Source organism: Microcaecilia unicolor, chromosome 5 (genome assembly GCF_901765095.1).
Source record: "Microcaecilia unicolor chromosome 5, aMicUni1.1, whole genome shotgun sequence".
Taxonomy (NCBI): Eukaryota; Metazoa; Chordata; class Amphibia; order Gymnophiona; family Siphonopidae; genus Microcaecilia; species Microcaecilia unicolor.
In genome coordinates this window covers 179,020,004-179,044,202 of record NC_044035.1, presented here as the reverse complement: position 1 = coordinate 179,044,202, position 24,199 = coordinate 179,020,004, and the positions used below count along the sequence as shown (strand labels likewise).

At 45.3% G+C, this 24,199-nt stretch overlaps 1 protein-coding gene across 1 annotated transcript in view; it reads left to right on the top strand.

Moving 5' to 3' along the window:
• Positions 1 to 24,199, top strand: part of GLG1 (golgi glycoprotein 1) — a 435,835-nt gene that overhangs the window by 314,485 nt on the left and 97,151 nt on the right. Inside the window, 1 exon segment of the mRNA XM_030203623.1 lies at positions 3,837 to 3,974. Within this exon segment, the coding sequence (XP_030059483.1) occupies positions 3,837 to 3,974 (138 nt within the window).

The window sequence follows — 24,199 nt, the reverse complement described above, 5'->3', positions numbered from 1 at the left end:
ATGTGGCCATGGGGAGCCCATTGCCTGGGACACTCAGTTCAAGGATTGTGGTACCCAGTGGAAGCCTGGTGGCCTATCAGTTGTCTGGAGATGGGGCCATTCAGCTAGCACTCTTGCAGTTCCTCTTGCTGGTGGAAGGGAAAGTTATGCAGATTGTCGGTTAATGCCATGACAGTGGCATATGTTAGCAAGCAGAAATGCAGCTATAGCTCTGAAAGCCAGCTGGATCTGCAAGTTGGCAAGTCCTATCTTTCAGTATACATAGCAGGCATGGAGAGAGTCCAGCGGGACTTCCACAGCAAGAATCTTTTGGATCTGGGTGAGTAGAACTGAGCCCCTCTGTCTTACAGCTTCTAGTGGATCACTGGGGACATCCCCTCCCCCTAAGTGCCATTGATCCTTTAGTCAGGCTTACAGGGTTTTGATGCCCTGGCCAACCATGCAACCGCTGTATGTGTTTATCTCATGGCCTCTGATAGGCTGCCTTCTGAATCATCCGGCTTACCCCATTCCAGGTGATTCTCAGGACCCTAGATTGGTTGCATTGTGTGTGGTACATGAACTTCATGCACTTCTGGAGTAGGCTTCCCTTCTACTGCAACAGGGTTCATAGCTTCTGGTGCAGGGTCTAGTGCTAATGGAGGATCCAGATCACTTTTGGATCACAGCCTGGCCATTGAGAGTCAGCATCTGAGGCGCAAAGGTTTCTTTACTTTGGTTATCTCCACTCTGCTAAAGGCAGGCAGGCGGTTTATCTGCCTAGCGTATGTCAAGAGTCTGATTTTTCTTCGAGTGATGATGCGACGAGGGGGTGTATTTGCCCTGAAGAGTAGGAATCTCTGAGATCCTTGCTTTTTGTTGAGGTGTGTTGAGTGGGGTTTGACTTAGTTCTCTTAAGGTTCATCTGCTGCTTTCAGGGGAGAATTCAGGGCAGTTTTTGAGACCCAGATGGAAGTTGTGCATTTTTTGTGCAGGGTAAAGCACATTGGGCGTCTTTGCACGTGCTCTTCTCTTAGTGGAACTTTAAATTGATCCTCAATATACTTGTAGAATCTCTTTTGAGGCTGTAAGAATGGCCCCAATAAATGACCTCACTTTGAAGACTGTATTTTTGGTGGTTATTGCCTCATCCAGTAGGGTCTCTTTCTGAGCCAGTATGAGAGACTTTTCTTGCAGAGACATGTATGTATTTACGAGCAAGCTGGGCTTGTTCTATACAGTGCCCTCCTTCCTGTCAAAGTTGCTGCTATTTCATCTGAACCAGGCTGTGGTTTTGCCATCCTTTAAAGAACAAAGGAGTTCAGACCCCACTAAGAAGCTCCATAAATTGGATGCTGGCCACATCTTGCTATGCTACTTGAGGTAGCTAATTCCTTTAGTCTCTGACAGACTTGTTATATAGCTCACGTAAAGGTCAGGTAGCCTCTAAATCCTCTATTGTGTGTTGGATTAGGCCGCCATCGAGGCTACCTATATCATGCATGGCCTGCTCTACTAGAGCTCAGGCGGTATCTTTGGCTGAGGTGTGTGTGGTCATGCCTGAGGATATCTGCAGGGTGACGATGTGATTGTTAACACTTTCATGAAGCACTACAAAATTAATATTCTAGCCAGAGGGGATGTGGTCTTTGGCAGGGCAATACCGTACTTTCAGAGGCAATCTTTCCCTCTCAAAGTACGGTATTGATTTGGTACACCCCATTGGTGTGGGCTGATCTAGCAGAGATGAGGTAGGTGGAATTTTTTATATCTTAACAACTTCTTTTCCTTGAGTCCTGCTAGACCAGTCCAGGGTCCACCTTTGAAGACATTAGCAATGGGATTCTCCCTTTCAGGTTAACATGATTTTCTTCAGCTCTACTGGGTTTTGTGCATAGTTCAGGAATATTTGCTGCAGTGTATAGATCTTCTGCTTCAGCTGTAGCATACTGGAGAATTCCAGGGTGTACCAGCCCTTATACCACTGATGTCATTGGAATGTTCCAGTTTTTCTACCTCCAACTGCTGGTTGGGAACGAACACAACCCATTAGTATGGACTGGTCTAGCAGGATTCAAGGAAAGGAAATTAACAGGTATGAAATTTCACCACCTTCTTTGATGATCATAGAAGAAAAATCTAGAGAACGTCCACAGATTGCGAAAGAAACACTTGGAGATGGTATAGATACCACACAGTTCATGTAAGATGTTTATGAACAGCTTCTAAAACAGTGGACAAAGCCATGGAACCCGATGAGACATCCCGGGATACTGAGAGATATCAGAGAAGTATTTATTTTATTGGGCTTGATAAACCACAGAATGCTTACAAAGCGTTGTGGTTTACAAGTGAGACTAAAAAGAAAGAGAAATGAGGGGGGATGGAACAGAGGCAGAGGAGGGGAGAAAGGAGGATCGGATGGTGAGAGGAAGGAACGAACAGAGCGGATTTGGGCATGGCAAAAAAAGAAGCACAGACGATGGAATCAATTTGGGACTTGAATGCCAGTTTGATGTAAAAAATGACTCCCAAGATCTTAATTGAATCATTGAAGGGAAAATTTCTGTTGTCAAGAATGGGATAGCTGGGTAATGAGTTGCTTGGGTTAGGGAAGAGAATAGATTTGCATTTTGAAGAGTTGAGAAATTGAAGATTTGTTTTTCAGCCATTGGGAGACTTGTGTAAGGCAGTTGTTCAAATATGTTAATGAGTTGAAAGAATCGGTGCTACGGTAGAGGATCTGGATGTCATTAGCATGACAAAAGGGAGTGCAGCTGTGGTCTTGAATAATAGTGAGGAGAAATAAAAATGTAGAAGAGGGAGGGTGCCATAATAGAGCTCTAAGGAAAGTTGGATTGTACAGGAAAAGAGGAAGAAGATGATTGTTGGTGTTAATTGGTAAGTACGTCAGGTAGCTGGAAAACCAGAAAAGCACAGTGCCAGATCAATAGTACGGACATGGCGGAGAAGAAGAGTGATCTACCAAATGGAACACAGAAGACATTGTCGATGGAGACAAGAATAAGAGTGATAGTGGTCAAGTGAGGTATGGATAGTCATGCAGTGACAGAAGTAGAGTCTTAATGCTGTGATTCTGGTGGAAGTCTGCTTGATAAGGATGGAGGTCATTGGTATGTTCAAGTTGTAGGAAGATGTGTTTCTCTAGGATCTTAGGAAAAAAAAATGGAGGTTAGAGATGGGGCAGAAACTGGAGGGGAGAGCAGGGTCTAAGTGAGGTTTGTTGAGGAGAAGGGCAGATAAGGATATGCTTCCAAACTGAGGGAACAAAGGATCAGTAATTGGTGAAGTCGTTTTACATGGAAAGCCAGCTGGGGGTCAAGCAATGAAGACGATGGGGTAATCAAACTGATAGCATTGTTCAGAGGCGAGGGTAGGAAAGTTAAAGGATGACCAAGTAGGATGGTGGGTCTTCTAAAAGATGTATGGGGGACTGGCATTCTCTTAAAAAAAAAATCAGCAATTCTAACTACAAGAGAAAATTCTGCTCTACCTAGATGGAATGCACCACATTCCCCAACAATAGAGTATAGCGGGCTATGGATGGGACTGAGAAGGGGAGCCTTGGGTTGAAGCAGGAAGCCGAGTTTCATTTACTATGTTACTATATTACTATGGTGTAACAGAGTACAAAGACCTCATGGTATCCACTTCTTGTGTCTGTGAGCTATCTGTGCTAGAGGCAGATAAATAAAAGAATGTTGGTTCTTACCAACTTGCCTTTTGTTGTCTCATGTGAAGTCTATAAGGGTGCAGTTGTACTACTTCTTGATCCATGGGTAGGTTTGGAACAGTGATGTTATGTTTTCTGCTACTCTGCTTTGTGTGCCCTGTAGATCATCGAATGTCTGAAGGAGAAAAAGAAGCATCTGAACCAGCGATGTCACCAGAAAGTGTTCAAACTTCAGGAGATGGAAATGATGGATCCAGAACTTGATTATACATTGATGAGAGTGTGCAAGCAGATGATAAAGGTAATCTGAACATAGCCATGAGTTGGATAATCCACTCTTTTCTCTTGTAAACCATGTGAAGTTACATGGTTTTATGCATTCAGAATTCTATGTATGATTGTTCACATAACCGCATAAAATCTCATGTGCAGGGACCTGAAGCTTCTATGAATGCTGTGGAATACACAGAAGGCAGCAGACAATAGTGAAGAGCATGGCAGGAACAGGCAAAAGTGATTTGCCTGTACCAGTCAGCTGCTACATACTCCTACCTATGTTGAGGTCAGCAGGAGGAGGGATTGGGTGAAGTGCACCAGAGGGTTGCTGTCGAGCCTGTCTGAGATCCACAGAGCACTCTTACAAGGAGAAAAACAGCTACCAAACAGTTGCAAGTCCTTCCCTTTCTCCTCAGTACTGTCCTTACTAAGACTTTCCTCTTGGGCTGTCTCCCCAGTTCATTTAGTGCATTGATAATGGCAAGAAACCTGCTGACCTGTATCAGGTTAAGAGGAGAGAGAGTTTGTTGATTTCAGAAAAGTCAAGGGAAAGGGGGGGGCTACTTGATGGGGGAGAGGATACCCCTGATTAGGTGGGTGGAGTGCCACTAACGTAGCAGAACTGGAAAAGGTGGAGAGAAGGGTAACAAAAATGATAAAGGAGATTGAACAGCTTATAAAGAAAGACCAAACAGGGTAGGGCTCTTCAGCTTGGAAAAGAGATGACAGAGCAGATATCATTTATGAAATCATGAGTAGGGTGGAATAGTTGAAAAGGGAATTAACAGCCTTTCAAATGAGACAAAAACAAGAATTTTCCTTCAAACTAACACCAAGTAGATTGAAAACAAATTATAGAACGATTTGTTGTCACAAAGGGAATCATTCAGTATGAAATCTGTTGCTGGAGGATGTTGTGAAGGCAGCTAATATAGTGGGATTCAAAAGACATTTGGACAGCTTTCTGGAGGAAAAGTTCATAAAATATTATCCACATAGGCTTGAGAGCCATTATTTATCCCTTGAAATGAGAACTTGAGAATAGCTATACTGGGTCAGACCAATGGTCCATCTAGCCCAGTATCCTTTTTTCAACAGTGGCCAATCCAGGTCACAAGTACCTGGCAGAAACCCAAATAGTAGCAACATTCCATTCTACCAATCTCAGGGCAAACAGTGGTTTCACCATGTTTGTCTCAATAGCAGACTGTGGACGTTTCCACCAGGATCTTGTCCAAACCTTTTTTTAAACCCAGATAGGCTAACTGCTGTTACTTTATCTTCCGGCAAAGAGTCCCAAAGCTTAACTAATCGTTGAGTGAAAAAATATTATTGATTTACTTCTTCTCATTCTACACCACTCAGGATTTTATTTATTTATTTGTTACATTTGTATCCCCACATTTTCCCACCTCTTTGCAGGCTCAATGTGGCTTACATAAAGCAGTAGTGGCAATCGCCATTTACGGAATGAGAAATACAAGGTATTATATATTTTGTAGACCTCAATCATATCTCCTCTCAGCCGTCTCCTTTCAAAGCTGAAGAGCCCCAACCACATTAGCCTTTCCTCATACGAGAGTAGTTCCATCCCCTTTAATCATTTTGGTCAATCTTCTTTGAACTTTTTCTAATTCCACTATATCTTTTTTGAGATACGGTAACCAGAACTGAACGCAATACTCAATGTGAGGTCGCATCATGGAGTGATACAGAGGCATTATAGTATACTTGGTCTTATTTACCATCCCATTCCTAATAATTCCTAGCATCCTGTTTGCTTTTTTGACCTTCACTGCCACTCACTGGGCAGAAGAGTTCAGTGTCTATGGCGACACCTAGATCTGTTTCTTAGGTGCTGACCTCAGGTTGGACCCTATCATCAGGCAACTATGATTTGGATTATTCTTCCCAATGTGCATCACTTTGCTTTTGTCCACGTTAAATTTAATCTGCCATTTAGATGCCCAGCTTTCCAGTTTCCTAAGGTCTTCCTGCAATTTTTTACAGTCCGCACGTGTTTTAACAACTTTGAATAGTTTGTCTCCTTTCGAAATTTAATTACCTCACTCAACGTTCTGATTTTCAGATCATATATAAATGTTTATATAGCACCGGTCCCAGTACAGATCCCTGTGGCCGTCCACTATTCACCCTCCTCCATTGTGAGAAATGGCCATTTAACCCTACCCTCTGCTTTCTGTCTTATAACGAATTCCTAATCCACAACAGAACATTGGCTTCCATATCATCATGCTGATCAATCCATAGACTGGTGGGTTGTGTCCATCTACCAGCAGGTGGAGATAGAGAGCAAACTTTGCCTCCCTATATGTGGTCATGTGCTGCCGGAAACTCCTCAGTATGTTCTCTATCTCAGCAGGTGGTGGTCACACACAGCAGCAGCTCTGGCTAGGCCTCCAAGCCTAATTTTTAGGTTTTGTTGAGTGCCTGGGGTTGAGGGCTCTTCTTGAGCAAGTGCAAACCTGGTGGCGCCAGGTCCCTCCTTTTCTCCACCCTCCCGCTGGCTCCGTTTAAAAAAAAAAAAAAAAAAAATTTGAACGTCTTTAAAGGCGTTTATTTCGACGTTTATTTAAACGTTTATTGCAGCTACTCACTGGGACACCAGGTCGTTACAGCTCGGAGCGGACAGCAGGTAATTTTTACCTTTTATAGCGGGCAGGGGGTTCCCCGATTGGTCTCCACGTGGCCTATGGCGTCGGAGGGCGAGGGCGCAAAGAGTCGCTCCCCGGATCGCGTGTGCGCTTCCAGAGGGGATGCGGGGGTCTTAAAGTCTGATTCGCCCTTGTTGGGTGACAGTTTCGTGACCGATGAGTGTCCCGGTCCTTCCTCCGGTGTGGCGGTTTTTCCCGCCATAAACGCCCATCCCCCGCGGCTCGCCTCCGCCATATTGGCCGGCCACGCGGCTCGGACGGCTTCTTCTTGGGCCGCCCTTGAGGTGGGAGACATTGATGCCATGAACGCCCTTAATTTGGGCGACGGCACAAAAGCGGCTAAAGTTAAGCGCCGTTCTTCCCGTGCGGCTCCTTCACGGACTGTCGCACCGGAAGCCATCTTGGATGCGCAGCATGTCTCTCCCCCGCTCTTGCGAGCGCCGGTTGAGGGTGCGTCTAGGGCTGTAGCCCAGGCTGCGGAAGTGCACAGTATGCGGGGTTTCTCCCCGAGTTTTTTTGCTGCTGCATCAGGCCTTCCTTATGCAAAATGCTGCCCCTGCTCCCTCGTCTGGTAAAGAGGTTGAGGCCCCCGGAGGTAACGCCCTCGGGTTGATTCCCAGGCCTTGGAGGACTTTTGTCCTCCTCCGATGTAGATGAGGGCAGCGTATCTGAGTTCTCCCAACGGTCCTTTGCGGATTCCTTGGAGGAGACGGATCCCCGCTCGGATGGAGCGGATGACCCCTCTGCAGCGCGGCTCTTTAGCTCAGAGGATTTGCCCAACCTGTTAATGCAGGCCATGGGCATTTTGAAGATTTCCTCTCCGGAGGACGTCTCTCCCTCAGCCCCTGTTGGCTCTGCCATTATGCTGGGGACGAAGCGCCCGCATAGAACCTTCCACGTGCATGATGTCATGCACACCTTAATTTCAGCTCAGTGGGATGTCCCGGAAGCGAGCCTTAAAGTGGTTAGGGCTATGTCCCGCCTCTATCCTTTGCCTGAAAGTGAACGTGAGGCCTATCTGTGGCCTACCGTGGTTTCTTTAATCACTGCGGTGACTAAGAAAATGGCGTTGCCGGTGGAAGGTGGCACGGCCCTATAGGACGCCCAAGACAGAAGATTGGAGGCGGCCTTAAGGTCGTCCTTTGAGGCGGCTGCTTTAAGTTTGCAGGCCTCAGTTTGCGGCTCCTATGTGGCCAGGGCGTGCCTGACTATGGTGCAGCGGGCTTCCCCCTCGGATCATTCCTTGAGGGCTGATTGGCCGGCCCTGGAATCGGGCTTAGCCTATTTGGCAGACTTGCTGTATGATGTCTTGAGGGCCTCAGCTAAAGGCATGGCTCAGACAATCTCTGCGCGGCGGTAGCTTGGCTGAAGCATAGGTCTGCTGACCATGCCTCTAAATCCCGCCTGGCTAGATTGCCTTTTAAAGGCAAGCTGCTCTTTGGGGTCGAGCTGGACAAAATCGTGACTGATCTCGGCACGTCTAAGGGCAAGAGGTTACCAGAGGTCAGGGCTCGGACTAGTGCTCGCCCCTGTACCTCCAGAGGACGGTTTCAGGAAGCCCGTCGGTACCGCCCGGGCAGGTCGGGCTCCTCTGCCCCCTCTTCCTTCAAGAGGAAATTCTCCCCCAAGCAGCATTCCTTTCGCAGAGACCGCCGTCCCGGAGGTGCTCCCTCCGGTCCTCCCCTAGGGTCTCGTACCCAATGAGGGGCTTGGTCCACGCCCCATTGCAGATTGGAGGACAGCTGTCCTCGTTCTGGGCGAGTGGATCACAATAACTTCAGACGCTTGAGTGCTGGAAGTCATCAGAGACGCTACAAGCTAGAGTTCTGCCGACCCTTAAGAGACGGGTTTGTACACTCTCCCTGCAAGTCTCCGGTCAAGCTGTGGCAGTGCAGCAGACCTTGGACAATCTGATCCGCCTGGGTGCGTCGTTCCGGTGCCAGAAAATCAGCTTGGCAAGGGACGTTACTTCCATTTACTTTGGGGTACCAAAGAAAGGGAGGTTCTGTACGGCCTATCCTCAACCTCAAGGGTCAATCAGCTCTTTCGCATGGAGACCCTCCGCTCTGTTATAGCGGCAGTGCAGGCAGGAGAGTTCCTGGCATCCTTGGACATCAAGGAAGCGTACTTGCATATTCCCATCTTGGCCTCCTCATCAACGCTTTCTGCGTTTTGCAGGTACTGGGCCGACACTTCCAGTTCAGAGCCCTCCCGTTCGGGTTGGCTACTGCTCCGCGGACCTTCTCCAAAGTAATGGTGGTCATCGCGGCCTTCCTGAGGAAGGAAGGAGTACAAGTCCATCCTTATCTGGACGACTGTTGATCCGAGCCCCCTCTTATGCAGAGTGTGGCAAAGCTGTGAACCGGGTGGTTGCTCTTTTGAGCTCCCTGGGGGTGGATCATCAACTGGGAGGAAAGCCAGCTGCGCCAACTCAGTCCCTGGAGTATCTGGGAGTTCGATTCGACACCCAAGTGGGCAGAGTGTTCCTGCCAGACAATCGGATTGTCAAGCTTCAGGCTCAGATGGACCAGTTCCTAGTAGCCTCTCCTCTTCGGGCTTGGGACTATGTGCAGCTGTTGGGCTCTATGACGGCCACGATGGAAGTAGTGCCCTGGGCCAGGGCTCATATGAGACCACTACAACACTCTCTGCTGCAGCGCTGGACTCCGATGTCGGAGGATTATGCTGTGCGCCTTCCCTTGGACCCAGCAGTGCGCAAGGCGCTGAGCTGGTGGACGCAGACAGACAAGTTGTCTGCAGGAATGCCTCTGGTGACCCCGGAGTGGATTGTCGTCACGACGGACGCCTCTTTGTCGGGCTGGGGAGCCCACTGCTTGGGAAGGACAGCGCAGGGGCTCTGGTCTCCTGCAGAGGTAAAGTGGTCTATCAACCTCCTGGAACTCAGAGCCATTCGGTTGGCGCTTTTGGAGTTCATCCCGGTACTGGCGTTGAAGCCTGTCGGACAATGCCACGGCTGTGGCCTATGTCAACTGCCAGGGAGGTACCAACAGCGCCCCTCTAACCAAGGAGGCCATGAATCTATGCCAGTGGGCGGAAGCGAACCTGGAACAGCTGTCAGCGGCCCACATTGCCGGAGTCATGAATGTCAAGGCGGACTTTCTCAGTCGCCATACCTTGGAGCCCGGAGAGTGGCAGCTATCTGTTCAGGCGTTCTTGGACATCACAAAGCGCTGGGGCCAGCCGAGCCTAGATCTGTTGGCGTCATCGGCCAATTGCCAAGTGCCGCGCTTTTTCAGCAGAGGACGGGACCCTTGATCCCTGGGAGTAGATGCTCTTCTCCAACAGTGGCCGACACAAGAGCTTCTCTATGTGTTCCCGCCCTGGCCCATGTTGGGCAGGGTGCTAGACCTGGTGGCAAAGCATCCGGGCCGGATAATCCTGGTGGGTCCGGATTGGCCCAGACGTCCCTGGTATGCGGACTTGATCAGGCTCTCAGTGGACGAACCTCTGCGACTGCCAGTGGAGCAGGGCCTGTTACATCGGGGTCCCGTGGTGATGGAGGATCCCTCCCCCTTTGGTCTTACGGCCTGGCTATTGAGCGGCAGCGGCTGAGAAAGAAGGGCTTCTCAGACAAGGTCATCGCCACTCTGCTGAGAGCGAGGAAGCGCTCTACTTCTACGGCTTACGCCAGGGTTTGGCGTACCTTTGCAGCGTGGTGTGAAGCAGGTTCACTTTCTCCATTTACTGCTCCAATTTCTTCAGTGCTGGCGTTCCTGCAAGAAGGTCTGGAGAAAGGCCTGTCGCTCAGTTCCCTGAAAGTACAGGTAGCGGCCCTGGCTTGCTTCAGGGGCCGCCTGAAGGGTGCTTCCCTGGCTTTGAAGCCAGATGTGGTGCGTTTCCTAAAGGGAGTTAATCACCTGCGCCCTCCTCTGCACTCAGTGGTGCCTGCGTGGAATCTCAACCTGGTGCTAAGAGCCTTACAAAGCCGCCTTTTGAACCCTTGTCGAGGGCATCTCTGAAAGACCTGACGTTGAAGGCAGTCTTTTTGGTGGCTATCACTTCAGCCAGAAGAGTTTCCGAGCTCCAGGCACTCTCTTGTCGAGAGCTTTTTTCTGCAGTTCACTGAGGCAGGAGTGACTATTCGCACAGTGCCTTCCTTCCTACCCAAGATTGTTTCTCGCTTCCATGTGAGTCAGCAGCTCTGTCTCCCTTCCTTTCGTAGGGAGGACTACCCAGAAGAGTATTCTGCTCTCAAATATCTGGATGTGAGACGGGTCATCATCAGATACTTGGAAGGACCAATGATTTCCGGAAGTCGGATCATCTGTTGTCCTGTTTGCAGGTCCTCGTAAGGGTCTGCAGGCTGCTAAGCCTACAGTGGCAAGATGGGTCAAGGAAGCCATTGCAGCGGCTTATGTGGCCGCGGGGAAGGTGCCGCCTATTCAGTTGAAGGCCCACTCCACTAGAGCTCAGGCGGCCTCGATGGCAGAGGCCGGGTCCGTCTCCTTGGAAGAGATTTGCAAGGCGGCAACTTGGGCGTCGGCCCATACCTTCTCCAGACATTACCGCTTGACTGTGGCTGCTCGGGCGGAGGCCTGGTTTGGAGCTTCAGTGTTGAGTTCAGGGATTTCAATGTCCCGCCCTGGGTGAGTACTGCTTCGGTACATCCCACCAGTCTATGGATTGATCAGCATGATGATATGGAAGGTAAAATTATGTATCATACCTGATAATTTTCTTTCCATTAAGTTTAGTCTTCAGTTACTTCAGGAGGACTTCGTGTTCAAGTTTTTTCACTTGGATTCTTCAAGAGTTGAGACGAGTTTGTGTTACAGTGAGCTGCTGCATTCCTCTCCCCTCCGTTTTACGGGGCTGGATTGAGACTTAAATTCTGCCGGCACTCCCTCCCGCTTCGTGCGGCTGTAGGGTAGCTTTGTACCCCTCCTGCTTCGGCGGTGTTAGGGTCAGTCAGCTCCTCCCGCGGTTGCGGTTGCAGGATAAGCCAGATCCCCCCGCATCGGCGAGGTGGTGTCCCTCCCCCGCTCCGCGGGGATGAGCTGGACGGATTCCCCTCCCCCACTTGTGTGGGGATGAGCTGGGTTAATTCCCCTCCCCCGTTTCGGCGGTGGTGAGCTGGGCAGAGTTGTCCCTTTGTGGGGTGTAATTGTCTAAGTGCTGAGGCTGCGGATGGAGCTTTGATATCGACATACTGAGAGTTTCCGGCAGCACATGACCCATATAGGGAGGCAAAGTTTGCTCTCTATCTCCACCTGCTGGTAGATGGACACAACCCACCAGTCTATGGATTGATCAGCTATGATTAATGGAAAGAAAATTATCAGGTATGATACATAATTTTACCTTCTATCTCTTTACTCTTTAATTTTCTCAGGAGTCTGTCATGAGGAACTTTGTCAAAAGGTTTCTGAAAATCTAGATACACTACATCAACTGGCTCACCTTTATACACATGTTTATTCACATCTCCAAAGAAATGATGCAAATTGGTGAGGCAAAACTTCCCTTGACTGAACTCATGCTGACTCTGTCCCATTAAACCTCTTTATGTGTTCTGTAATTTTATTCTTTATAATATTTCATATTTTATCTGGCACTGACATCGGGCTTACCGGTCTGTAATTTCCCAGATTACTCCTTAATAAGGACTTAATAAGGATCTGGGTTTTCTAACCCATTATAAACCATAAAGCTGTATTTCTCTGTTTATTACCCTCCTCTCACCTACCAACACCCATTCTGTTAGAATATCAATGAAATGCTTTGATGTCCCCATGCATACCCCCACTCTCCCACTCTGTCAGACAGTCAAAGTAATGCTTTGATGTTTCTCTTATATATACTATCTGCTACCACATTTGCTTATTTCCGATCTGACGAATAAGGGCAACCTTCGAAAGCTAATCAAGAAATGTATTACCTTTTTTATTGGACATAACTTATCATCTCATTTTCTTTTCCATGTTTTATTTTGTTTGATTTCTATTGATAACCAGATCACTCCTGGAATCCTTTTTTAAAAATCGGCGTCACATTGGCCATCCTCCAATCTTCAGGTACTATGAATTAATTTAATGAAAGGTTACAGATTACTAACAGCAGATCAGCAATTTCATGTTTGAGTTATTTCATTACTCTTGAATGCATTCAATCCAGTCCAGGTGATCTGCTACTCTTTGTCAGTTTGGCTCAGTACATTCTCCAGGTTCACCGAGATTTCTTTCAATTCCTCCACATCATTACCCTTGAAAACCATTATACACTAGTGTTTTCAACAAGTTTTGTATAGATTTACCCCATTGTCACACTTGTTTTTACTGCATTTTTTGCATAGTGTTAAAAACAGGCATGTGGAATCCCTTAGGAAAAGGAGAAGCTATTTGTTATTGAGGAAGGGCAGACTGAGTGGGCCATTTGGCCCTTATCTGCCATCATGATTCTATGTTTCTTCCCCCTATATTGTACTGTTACCTCGGCATTAAATCTTAGTTGCCAAATATTGGACCATTCCTCAAGCTTCGCTAAGTCTTTCGTTCCTTATGTCATCCACACCCTCCAGGGTGTCCACGACCTGCCTCTAGTGAAGCCACGCTGCCTCAGGTCCTGCATTCCATTCAGTTTGAGTAGAGGAGTGTGGTAGCCGTGTTAGTCCACTCTTAAGGTTAGAAATCAAACAAAATAAAACATGGAAAAGAAAATAAGATGATACCTTTTTTATTGGACATAACTTAATACATTTCTTGATTAGCTTTCGAAGGTTGCCCTTCTTCGTCAGATCAGAAATAGGCAGCTAGCACATTTGCTTATTTCCGATCTGACGAAGAAGGGCAACCTTCGAAAGCTAATCAAGAAATGTATTAAGTTATGTCCAATAAAAAAGGTATCATCTTATTTTCTTTTCCATGTTTTATTTTGTTTGATTTCTATTGATAACCATTCAGTTTGAGAAACCTCACAATCCTCCCCTTTGGAAGCGTTTCCATTAGTTTACTCACCACCAGGGTCAGACTGATAAGTCTATAATTCCTAACCTCCTCTACGCTTGTGCAAAGGGACCACATCTGCCCTTCTGCAGTCCTCTGGGACCACTCCGGACTCCCATTAGCATTTGTTTTCTGCGGTCCTATCCCTGTCCTTTCATTCGTGAACACAGAACAGAAATAAGCAGTGCAGCTTTATCCTTATCAACTTCTACATATTCCTCCCGCTCAGTTTTGAGCCTCACAGTGCTATTATGGCACTTCCTCCTGTCACTTATCTGAAAAAGTCTTATCCCCCAATGTTACCGTATTAGCTATCTTTTCTTCCATATGCCTCTTTTTTTTCTTGATAGCTTTTCCAGCGTTTCTTAGTTTATTCAGGTATTCTTGCCTGTCTTCTTCTTTCTGAGTCGTGTTATAACATATGAAGGCTAATCTCCTTTCCCTTACCTTTTCAACTACTATGTTTGAGAACCAGAGTGACCTATTCCTCCTTTCCGTTATGTAATTTATTAACATAACTAGTAAAAAAAAGCCCGTTTCTCATTGAATTGAAACAGGCGCTAGCAAGGTAATGACCTTCTGCCATTAATGTTTTTAAGGGCTCTCCACTTGCCTCCTCCTTTGATGTCTGTACCTTGGAGTTCATTTTCAGAGAGTGGAAGAGAGATACATGTGGAGGGGCATAATCGAATGGCGCCGGCCATCTATATGGCCGGCGCCGCAAAAAGCGGTCCCAAACCGTATTATCGAAAAAGATGGCCGGCCATCTTTCATTTCGATAATACGGTTGGGGCCGGCCAAATGTCAGAGATGGCCGGGTTTGAGATGGTTGGCATCGGTTTTCGCCGATAATGGAAACCGATGGCGGCCATCTCAAACCCGGCCAAATCCAAGGCATTTGGTCATGGTAGGGGCCAGCATTTGTAGTGCACTGTCAGTACCTCTGAGTTCAACTTTCTTGAAAGTGAGAGTCCTGTCAGGTGGATTTTGTGCTTCCTGCCACCGTGGTCCTCTGTTCTCTGGTCGTGGCGTTACTATGCAGCCTTCCCTTCCTTCTGAGGGCGGGGCAGTGAGTGAATGTGATTGCCTGTGGTTGGTCCCTTCTCCTTCTGACGTTGCGTTACCATGCAGCCTTCCCTGCCCTCAGAGAGCGGGACATTGACAGCGATTGCGATTGCCTGTGGTTGGTCCCTTCTCCTTCTGGCGTCGTGTTTGTTTCCCTGGCAACTAGACAGAGTTCCCTCGAGGGCGGGACGATTACGAACCCTACGAACACTACACGGCTTCACTGCCACAGAGTCGGCTTCAGAACGTTGGAGGTGCAAATTATTATATTAGAAGATTAGTTGCCTTTAAAATAGCTCCTTTCAGTCTTGTCCACTGCTGTTCTACTTCCTCAAGCTGTTCCCATCCTACTAACTCTTGAGATCTTCCCCCATCTGAGCAAAATTAATTATTTTGAAATCCAGGACCTTCAATCTTGAATAAGCCCCCTACTCTATCTTAATATTGAACCACACCATGCGGTGATCACTAGATGCCAGATGGTCTCCTATAGTGACATGAGAAACATTCTCTCTGTTTGTAAGCTCCAGGTTCACAATAGCTCCATCCCGCTTCGGTTCCATTATCCACTGCTGAAACAATTCTTCCTTTTAGGGAATCCAAGAACCCTTTGCTTTTGGACGATCTCGCAGCAGGGATGCCCCAATCCACATCAAGCATATTAAAATTACCTATGGATAGTACTTCCCCTTTCCTAGCTATCTTGTGGATGTCTTCAATTAAATCTCTGTTCATTTCTTCTGACTGTGAATACAGGCTTCAGTCTGGGCTCTTTATCCAGGGCACAATAAACAGTAATTCAATTCCCAAGACAAACAGTTCTTTCAGTTCATCATCACAGTTCAGTCACCAAGCAGCATTTTCTACCTTCTATCCACTTTACCTTCAGGAGAGTTCAATATTTTAGGGACTCCTTCTACCCAAGGGTTTTCCCCTGCATCAGCTTCACAGTGAATTCAATACTTTTGGGACTTCCCCTCACCCAAGGAATTACAGCTTCAAATACTTTAGGGACCTCCCTGCCCAAGGATTTTCAGCCTGCAAATACTTCTCTCCTCCTGCTTTTCTCTTGAACTGAATTAATGAAACTCCTTCCCACCTGCCTAATCAATCCCTGGCTTCTGCCTTCACAACCAATCATTCTCCACTCATTAGCTTCTCTACACACCCATACCAGCTGAGTTAAGCATTAGACTAATGAGGAGCTCCTGCACACAGGGTTTCCTAGCTCTTTCCCCCTAGCGGCAGCCAGTCTACACCTCCTGTTAGCTTACCCCCTTGTCCTCCCTTATTGCAGCTAGGAGTCCAGTCCGGGTTTTCCATCTCACCCCCTGGCTTCTTGCCTGCAATGCCTTCTGGGACTTGTAGTTCAGACTGAAGCTGCCTTAACCCAACTATCCTGGATGTGACTTTATCACAGCATATAATAACACTCCACCCTTTTTTTCCTACCCTATCCTGAATAGGTACAGCTATATCCTAGTCATGGCTCTGTGAACCACGTCTCCGTGACTGCCACTAAATCCAAGTCTGCTTCTATCATTGTAGCCTCTAGATCTAGAAGTTTGTTTCCTATACTACGGGCATTGCTATACAATGCTCTCCAAATGTTACTCTTTTTTTCCCCTCTTCTATAGGAGCATTTGATATCCTACCTTCCTGGGGGTTATGGCTTTGGGGCCTTTTTTACCCATCCCCAGCCAGTTTAGTTTAAAGCCCTTTTTAGTACTTTAGCCAGTCTGTTGCTGAAGACTCTCCATCCCTTCCTTGATAGATGGACACCATCACTGCTCAGTAGCTCTTGGAAAGGCAGTAGGCTAGCTGAGTCTAGGCAGTCTTTCCACAACATCACTAATCTTGGCACCAGGCAGACAGCACACCTCCCTGGACAACTTGTCTGGTCTGCGGATAGGTGCCTCAGTAACCCTCAGTTGCGAATCTCCAACCATCACTACCTTTTGCTTCTTATTTGTCACTTGTCCAGTGATGTGGGAGTTTTCATTGTTGTTTCCTCCTGTTGTTGAGATGTTTCTAGCTCTTCTGTTTCCAGGGCTGCAAACTGATTTTTCAGGTCAACAGAAGATGGAGTTGGAGGGTTGATCTTGCAGGATCCAGTGGCCTGAGTCAAGCTGTGCTCTGTCTGCTCAAGATCTTTCCCTTTGCTGGAAGTCTCCAATGTTTCAACATGCATCTCTCTGTGATGAATTTCTAGTTGTCACAGATGTTTCTTAGTCTTCCCACCTCCTCTCAGTTCTTGAACTAGTTTCATGAGAGATTCAGTATGTTTACATTTATCACATGAAACCAGAAACTTGCCTTGGTCCAAGCATTCAATCTGGACAGAGGCAGAAGCTATAATGAGAGCAGCAGCTTTAAGGGCTCGTTGTTTCTTTGCCATACTTCACGTGTAGGAGCTGTTGTACTTGTGGATAAAGGAAATGAAAAATGTTCTATCAAAGTACCAACCCTATTTTTGCCCACACCTGTTCTGTGGGATATAGGAAGTAAGTAGTTTTAGTGTAAAGTCTAAGCACTTGTTCAGATTTACTCTGTGGGTGAAATTCAATGTACTTTCTTACCTATTAATGGGATATTCAGTGATTTAGGTTTCCCTTTCAGGGTATAGGATTTTATTTCTCCCTGATGTAGTGTTTGGTTGTAGGCCTAATTCAAGGTAGAGACACAGGATAAAACTGATCTCAATCTGTGGGTAACAGTTAATTGACAATGATTTCCTGATTATCCTTCTAATCCTGATTATCCTGCTAACAGTATCTAGTGACACCATACATCTAGAGGAAATTTTTAGAACACATGAGGCCCCCAGAGCCAAAACCCTGGGTCTCAAAACCAGAAATTCCCATCTTCTTTTCTGAGTGGCTCTAGATAAGTCAAGAAATACTTGCACTATAGAACCCAAACCCCTAAAATACTACAGATATATTGATGACATTCTTATGATTTGGACTGAGGGGGAAGAAACTCTAAAACAATTTTACAGTTTTTTTCAGTACATACCATCCTACAATCAAATTCACAATTGGCTACTCCCCAGATAAAGTCACTTTTTCGGACACCACAGTTTCCATCAGCAATGGCTATATACAAATATCTATATACAGGAAACCTACAGACGAATGCAGTTACCTTCACAACTCCAGCTTCCACCTTTCACATACAAAAAAATCCATTATACAAAGGCAAGCCACAAGATACCACCATATCTGCTCTGACCCAGGGGACAGAGAGAAACACCTCAAAATCCTGAGTGAATCCTTCAAACAAAAGGCTACAACCCCAAAATAATCTCCAAGAATGTTGCCTCCTCCCTTAAAATACCCAGGGAAAATCTATTGTAGTACAAGGAAAAGAAAGCCACGGAGAGAATCCCCCTTGTAGTGACATACAAGCCAGAGCTAGAAAAGTTGAGAAAAATCATAAAAGATCTACAGCCACTACTCCAGGAGGATGAACTACTGAAAGAGATACTCCCATCCCCACCAGGGCTGGCCTTCCGACAGCCACCCAACTTAAAACACAAACTATTGAAAAGCAAGTTCCCGATAGAAACTCAAAAAGAAGAAAGTGGCACACATCCTTGCAATATATCCAGCTGCAAACTGTGCCATCACATTTCACAGGAGCCCACAGTTATTCACAAAGCAAAAATATTCAACATAAGGGAATCCTTCACATGCTCATCTTCCAGTGTGGTATATATCATTCAATGTAAAAAGTGTGAAGAAGGGTTCTATATTGGAGAAACAAGCCAGATGCTAAAGACGAGATTTAATTTACATAGACATCATATGAAAAATGCCAGTGCTAACCAGGATGTCACCTTTGTGGGACAACACTTTACAAAACCAGAACACTGTATCAATGATTTTATGGTGAGAATACTAAAAGGAAACTTTAAGACAATCCAGGAATGTAAGACCTTTGATTTCAGAATGATTAAATATTTTGACACCCACCAGACAGGACAACAAAGATCTGGGTTTTCTAGCCCATTATAAACCATAAATTTCTACTGCTTTGTCACCCTGTTATCTACATGCATCTCTCCCTGTCTGTCATCCACCAAGCTCCCATGTTTCACACCTTACCCACCCCACCCTCTTCCTGTGAAGACTGTCATTGAAATGCTTTGATGTTTCACTTATATATATTGTTTTATCAACATTTGTTTATTTCTGATCTGAAGAAGGGTACCTTTGAAAGTTAATCAAAAAATATATTAAGTTTGTCCAATATTTTCTTTTCTGTATTTTGATTTATTTCTATTTATTAACTGTAGAACCCAAAAACTTTGTTTCCATATGACTGAAAGTATTACTATTCCTGTCAGACTCCAGTGCAAATATTACCAGAAGTGTAGTTTGTTCAGTAATTACTTCCAACGAGCTTTCCAAAAATTCTGTAAGATTTAAGTCAGGTTGTACTTTATTTGAACTCCTCATGCCAGAAAGATATTGGGCCATTACTATGGGTGGAAAGCCCTCAGTTGGAACCCCCAATACTTCTTGAAAATATTTTTTCAACATATCAACTGCAGGAATCGGAGGAGATTTAGGAAAATTGAGAAATCTTAAATTATTCCTTCTGACTACATTATCCAAATATTCAGATTTAAGAGCCTGAATATTTCTTTCCTTAATTGTTATAAAAAAAAGAAGCTTTGCATCTGTTTCACCTCCTGTTCCAACGTCTCAATTCTTGCTGCTCTAGATCCTGTCAGTGATTAACAAGTTCATTTTAAAGACAAAGCTTAATTTCCAAAAGTATTAGATACCTGGAGAAGGGTAAACTGCAAACCCTGGATAGCTTCGCAAAAGGACTCCAATGTCACCACTTCCAGTTTTTCAAACTCTCCCAAAGACGGGATAGAAGCTATCCCCTCAGGCAGTGCTGCTGGCAAAGCCCCAGTCTTCCCTGCATCCATGGTAAAATTGGGAAAGAGACGGCCAATGGGACTCCACTCGCCGCTGAAAACCCAGGTTTCTCCGAAGGGCTCCTCTGTTTCGGTGCCCGTCGCTGTCGAGCTGCTTCTGGGTCTGGGAGGGGCAGCCTGTAGAAGTGGACTCAGTGACATGCCTTCCATGCTGTGGTCTGAGATCGATCTGCCAGACCTGACTGAAGTGAGCATATTCCTCTCCTGTGCCCGAACTCCAAAGTACTCCAGGGTTTCCTGCTTGGAGGTAAGGCCTCCTCTAGGGGTAGGTAGGTGGGACTCCCCGGATTTTAGCCTTACATTTCCCCATTCATCAAGGGGAAGAACTCCAAGAAAAAAAAGCAGGCGAAAACCAGGCATTCATGAGTTCCTACAGTACAGATGATTAGGTAGAAATGATAGTTATATTGATTTTTTTTTTTTTTATTTAGCTCTACTGGTTCCTTTTGAGTGTAGTAATTGAAATCATCCTGTTGCCCAATATACCAGTTTTCCTAATTTCTGTGAACATTTCTTCATCTGTCTGTTCTGTTCTGGCGGACGGACGGTAGTACAGCCGTACAAGAATACTCCTTCCCTTCATACATGTAATTTCTATCCATAATCATACCACACTGCTGTCTGTTTTATGTGGGATATTTATTTTGTTTGATTCAATTCCCTCTTTAACATATAGTGCAACCTCCCCCTCCAGTTTGATCCCCTCTATCATTGTGATATCATTTGTACCCTGTTAACACAGTATCCCAGTGATTGTCCTTTTTCCACCAAGTCTCTGAAATGCCTATTATATCTACTTCATCATTTAGTGGTATGTACGCTTAACTCTTCCATCTTATTTTTTAGGCTTCTAGCATTTCAAATTGGTTTTTTTTTTCCTTGCATCTACAAGCTGCTTTTTTAGTTAATGGGGATAATTTGCATCCTTTACTCTGTTTTCCCATTAGACACTCCTGGCTTTCTTTCACCATTATTGAAACCTCTCTATTGGAATTCTCTAAAGATCCTGTTTCAGCAATATCCTTAGGGATACTCCTGTCCCTTATCCTTACCTCTTTATTCCCTTACCCTTAATTGTTCTGTCTGTTTACCTGTCTTATCTAGATTGTAAGCTCTTTGAGCAGGGACTGTCTTTTGTGTATGGTGTACAGCGCTGCGTATGCCTTGTAGCACTATAGAAATGATTAGTAGTAGTAGTTGTACTCCACATCGAACCATGCGCTCCTGAGCGACTGTCTGCTTCCCCCAGATTTTAGTTTAAAAGCTGCTTATCTCCTTTTTAAAGCTAGCACCAGCAGTCTGGATCCATCCTTTCGGTACAGGATCCCCCTTTCCCAGAATGTTGCCCAGTTCCTAACCAATCTAATTCCTTCATCCCAGAGTTCTGCCTGCCTCTTGGGTCCTTTGCAAGGAATGGGGAGAATTTCTGAAAATGCTTCCCTAAAGGATCTGGACTTCAGCTTTCTACATAAGAGCTTAAATTTGGCTTCCAGAACGTCCCACCCACATTTTCCTATGTCATTGGTACCCACATGTACCAAGACAGCCATCTCCTCTCCAGCACTATCTAAAATCCTATCTAGGTGACGCGTGAGGACCACCAACTTCTCACCAGGCAAGCTAGTGACCAGGCGATTACTTGCCTGCTGTAAGAATTTATCTTCTCTTTGGGCTGGGCTTCATAGACCTTGATGTGACTCATCATAACTTTTTTTTTTCCTTATGGTCTCATGAGCACATTAAATAGGGTGAGGCAGTCTAATGGGGGGGCTACCCTCACTTCTCCAGGACACCTGCTCAAAAGTTGGCTGTGTCAGTGCTACTGAAGCAGCAATTGAGAAACTGGAGCATTCAGATTCAAATAGAGGTGTAGTATTTCACACTGCTTTAGCTGTAAGCCGATTCTTGCTTTTTGATCTGACTCAAGACATATGGAGTTTGCTGGCATATTAGTTCAGCATCAGTTTCAGGCTCTAAAAGTGGATCACAGAATTTTACAAGGCTAGAAAATGCAGAAGCTATGTCAGGATAGCAACATTCTTGGCAATCCTCAGCTTACAAGCGTCTTCAAAAGATATTGCACCCAGGGCTTTTGTAAGAATGGCTTAGCTTTCCTTGATGCTGCCTCTTGCATGCCTAACTGATTTCACAGCACATTCTTTCTGGTGATTTTTTTGTTTGTTAGTACTTAATTACGTGCAGCTGCAGACTGCTTTTGTCATGTGCTCTTAGCGATCTGGCATAGGAAAAGTCACTTCTGTGCACTGATGCTCTGACAGAGAGAGCAGCCAGCAGAAACAATCAGCTGTCACGTCATAAAATGCTCGCGGTAAGGTCCGAAAGTACCACCATGCTCCTCTTGCACCTGGAAAGTAGGGACCACTTTTGTTTATAAGAAACAAGATGGCAAGCGATCCGCAAAATCCAACGTGGAGACAAACAAAGCAGATCAATCAGTGATATGGTTCAAAACTTTATTTTCAGAGATTCGCCCGACACAGACTGTGTTTCGCCCACAAGGGCTGCGTCAGGGGCTCTACAAAAGCAAATAAAATCAAATACAATTAAAAACATATATATTTGTATAATACTATATCATAAAGCGTTAATAATGAAAAAGAAACCATATCAGATATATAAAATCAATCAAACACTTGGAAGGAGAAATCAAATATCGTCGAGGAAATAAACATAAATACTTGCATAAACCTATGTTTACAAACATACAAATTTAAATAACACAAATAAGACATAACCATAAATTCTCTGTTATGCATATGATAATAATCTGAAATAGAGATAACTGATTTAGATAGCATAAAAACAATAGTCCAAACAATAATTAGCATAATGAAATATCATTTATACTTACATATATAAAGAATCAGACTCACAACAATTATAACAAAATACCTCATACAATTTTATCACTCAATAAAACTCACAAAAAAAAATATATATATATATATGGCGATATATATTTATAATACATTTAAAATGTCAATTATAATTATATATATACAAAAAAGGTAAAATAAAATATTAAAAGGACCAAAATAAACCATATGATTCAACAAGACAACGGCCACACAGAAAAGATTCTATGGCAGTACTTATTTAAAATGTCATTTGTTATCAGTTATCTCTTTCAGAAAGGAATGGCATATATGTTGGATGAATACCTTAATATGAGAAGTCTATTACTATAATGTTACTTGAAAACATACATAATCAAAATAATAATGATATAGTATTATACAAATATATATGTTTTTAATTTTATTTGATTTTATTTGCTTTTGTAGAGCCCCTGACGCAGCCCATGTGGGCGAAACACAGTCTGTGTCGGGCGAATCTCTGAAAATAAAGTTTTGAACCATATCATTGATTGATCTGCTTTGTTTGTCTCCACTTTTGTTTATGGCAGAGCTGCTTTGCTTACGCCTGACAAGCACTACAACCGGCTCAAAATTCATGAACATTTAACAACCGACTGTAGCACACCACTGCGCACAGACACCATTTTCTTTAAAAATCCATTTGGGGAAGCGACTGGACCCCTTGCACCCTCCCTGCTAAGCCTCTGCTGTGGACGATCAGGAGCTAAGCTTATAATTTAGGGCAAGATGCACTAAACTAAACGAGCCTTTAACGAACAAGTTTTTAACCCTGGCATGTATTAAAGCCCAATTTCCGACGACGGTAGCAGCAAACAAAAACGGAATGCAGATGAGCAAATTGTGTAGAAACCCTATTGAAATGAGATACATCAAAGATTACCGCTTGCCCTAACGCTGGAAAACTCTGGGAAAGCTAACGAGAGGTCTGTACTTCTCGTTAGGGCTGCCCGGCTTAAAAAAGTAAAATGTTAAAAAAAAAAATTGCGGGGGGACAAAAACGCTCGTCAGGAATGTCCTTTATGATGGCCTTCCCCTGCCCCGCCCGAGGTCGCCGCTGCTCCCCGCTCCCCCCTGCATTAAAAAAATCATAACTTTAGGCAGCCCCGCAAATGTAAAAAAAAAAAAAAGGATCGGGAGGGGGCAAAAACGCTCGTCAGGAGCGTCCTTTATGGACGGCCTTGCCCCCCCCCCCCCCCACCAGAGGTCGCCGCTGCTCCCCGCTCCCCCTGCATTAAAAAATCAAAACTTTAGGCAGCCCCGGCCCCCCCTCCCTTCCTCTCTTTCTCCTCAGCTCCGCCTCCCGCCATCCTCTGCCCCCGCCACCCCCCCTGAGGTCGTCATCACCGCTTCCCCCCCTCCACCGGGCCCGTGCAGCGCCTCTCACCTCTGTGTGAAGTCGCTGCACAGCACAGGGAAGAACAGCTGATCGCATCGCATCTTTCGGACGTCCCTCCGTTCCTCCTGGGCCTGCCCTCGTCTGACATAAGTAACCTATGCATTCCCTTTCCTTCATGCATAGCCGTTCCGTATCGATTTGTTATGGAATTCGGTACGGAACGGCTCTAACGAGGACTTTTGTGCATCTTGCCCTTCGTTTTAGTCCATTTATTTTGTTAAAACTTCCTGTTCAGAGGCTTACTCTGTGCTAGGCATCCACGCCATACTATCTTGTACAGCGGTGTCCAAGCGTGAAA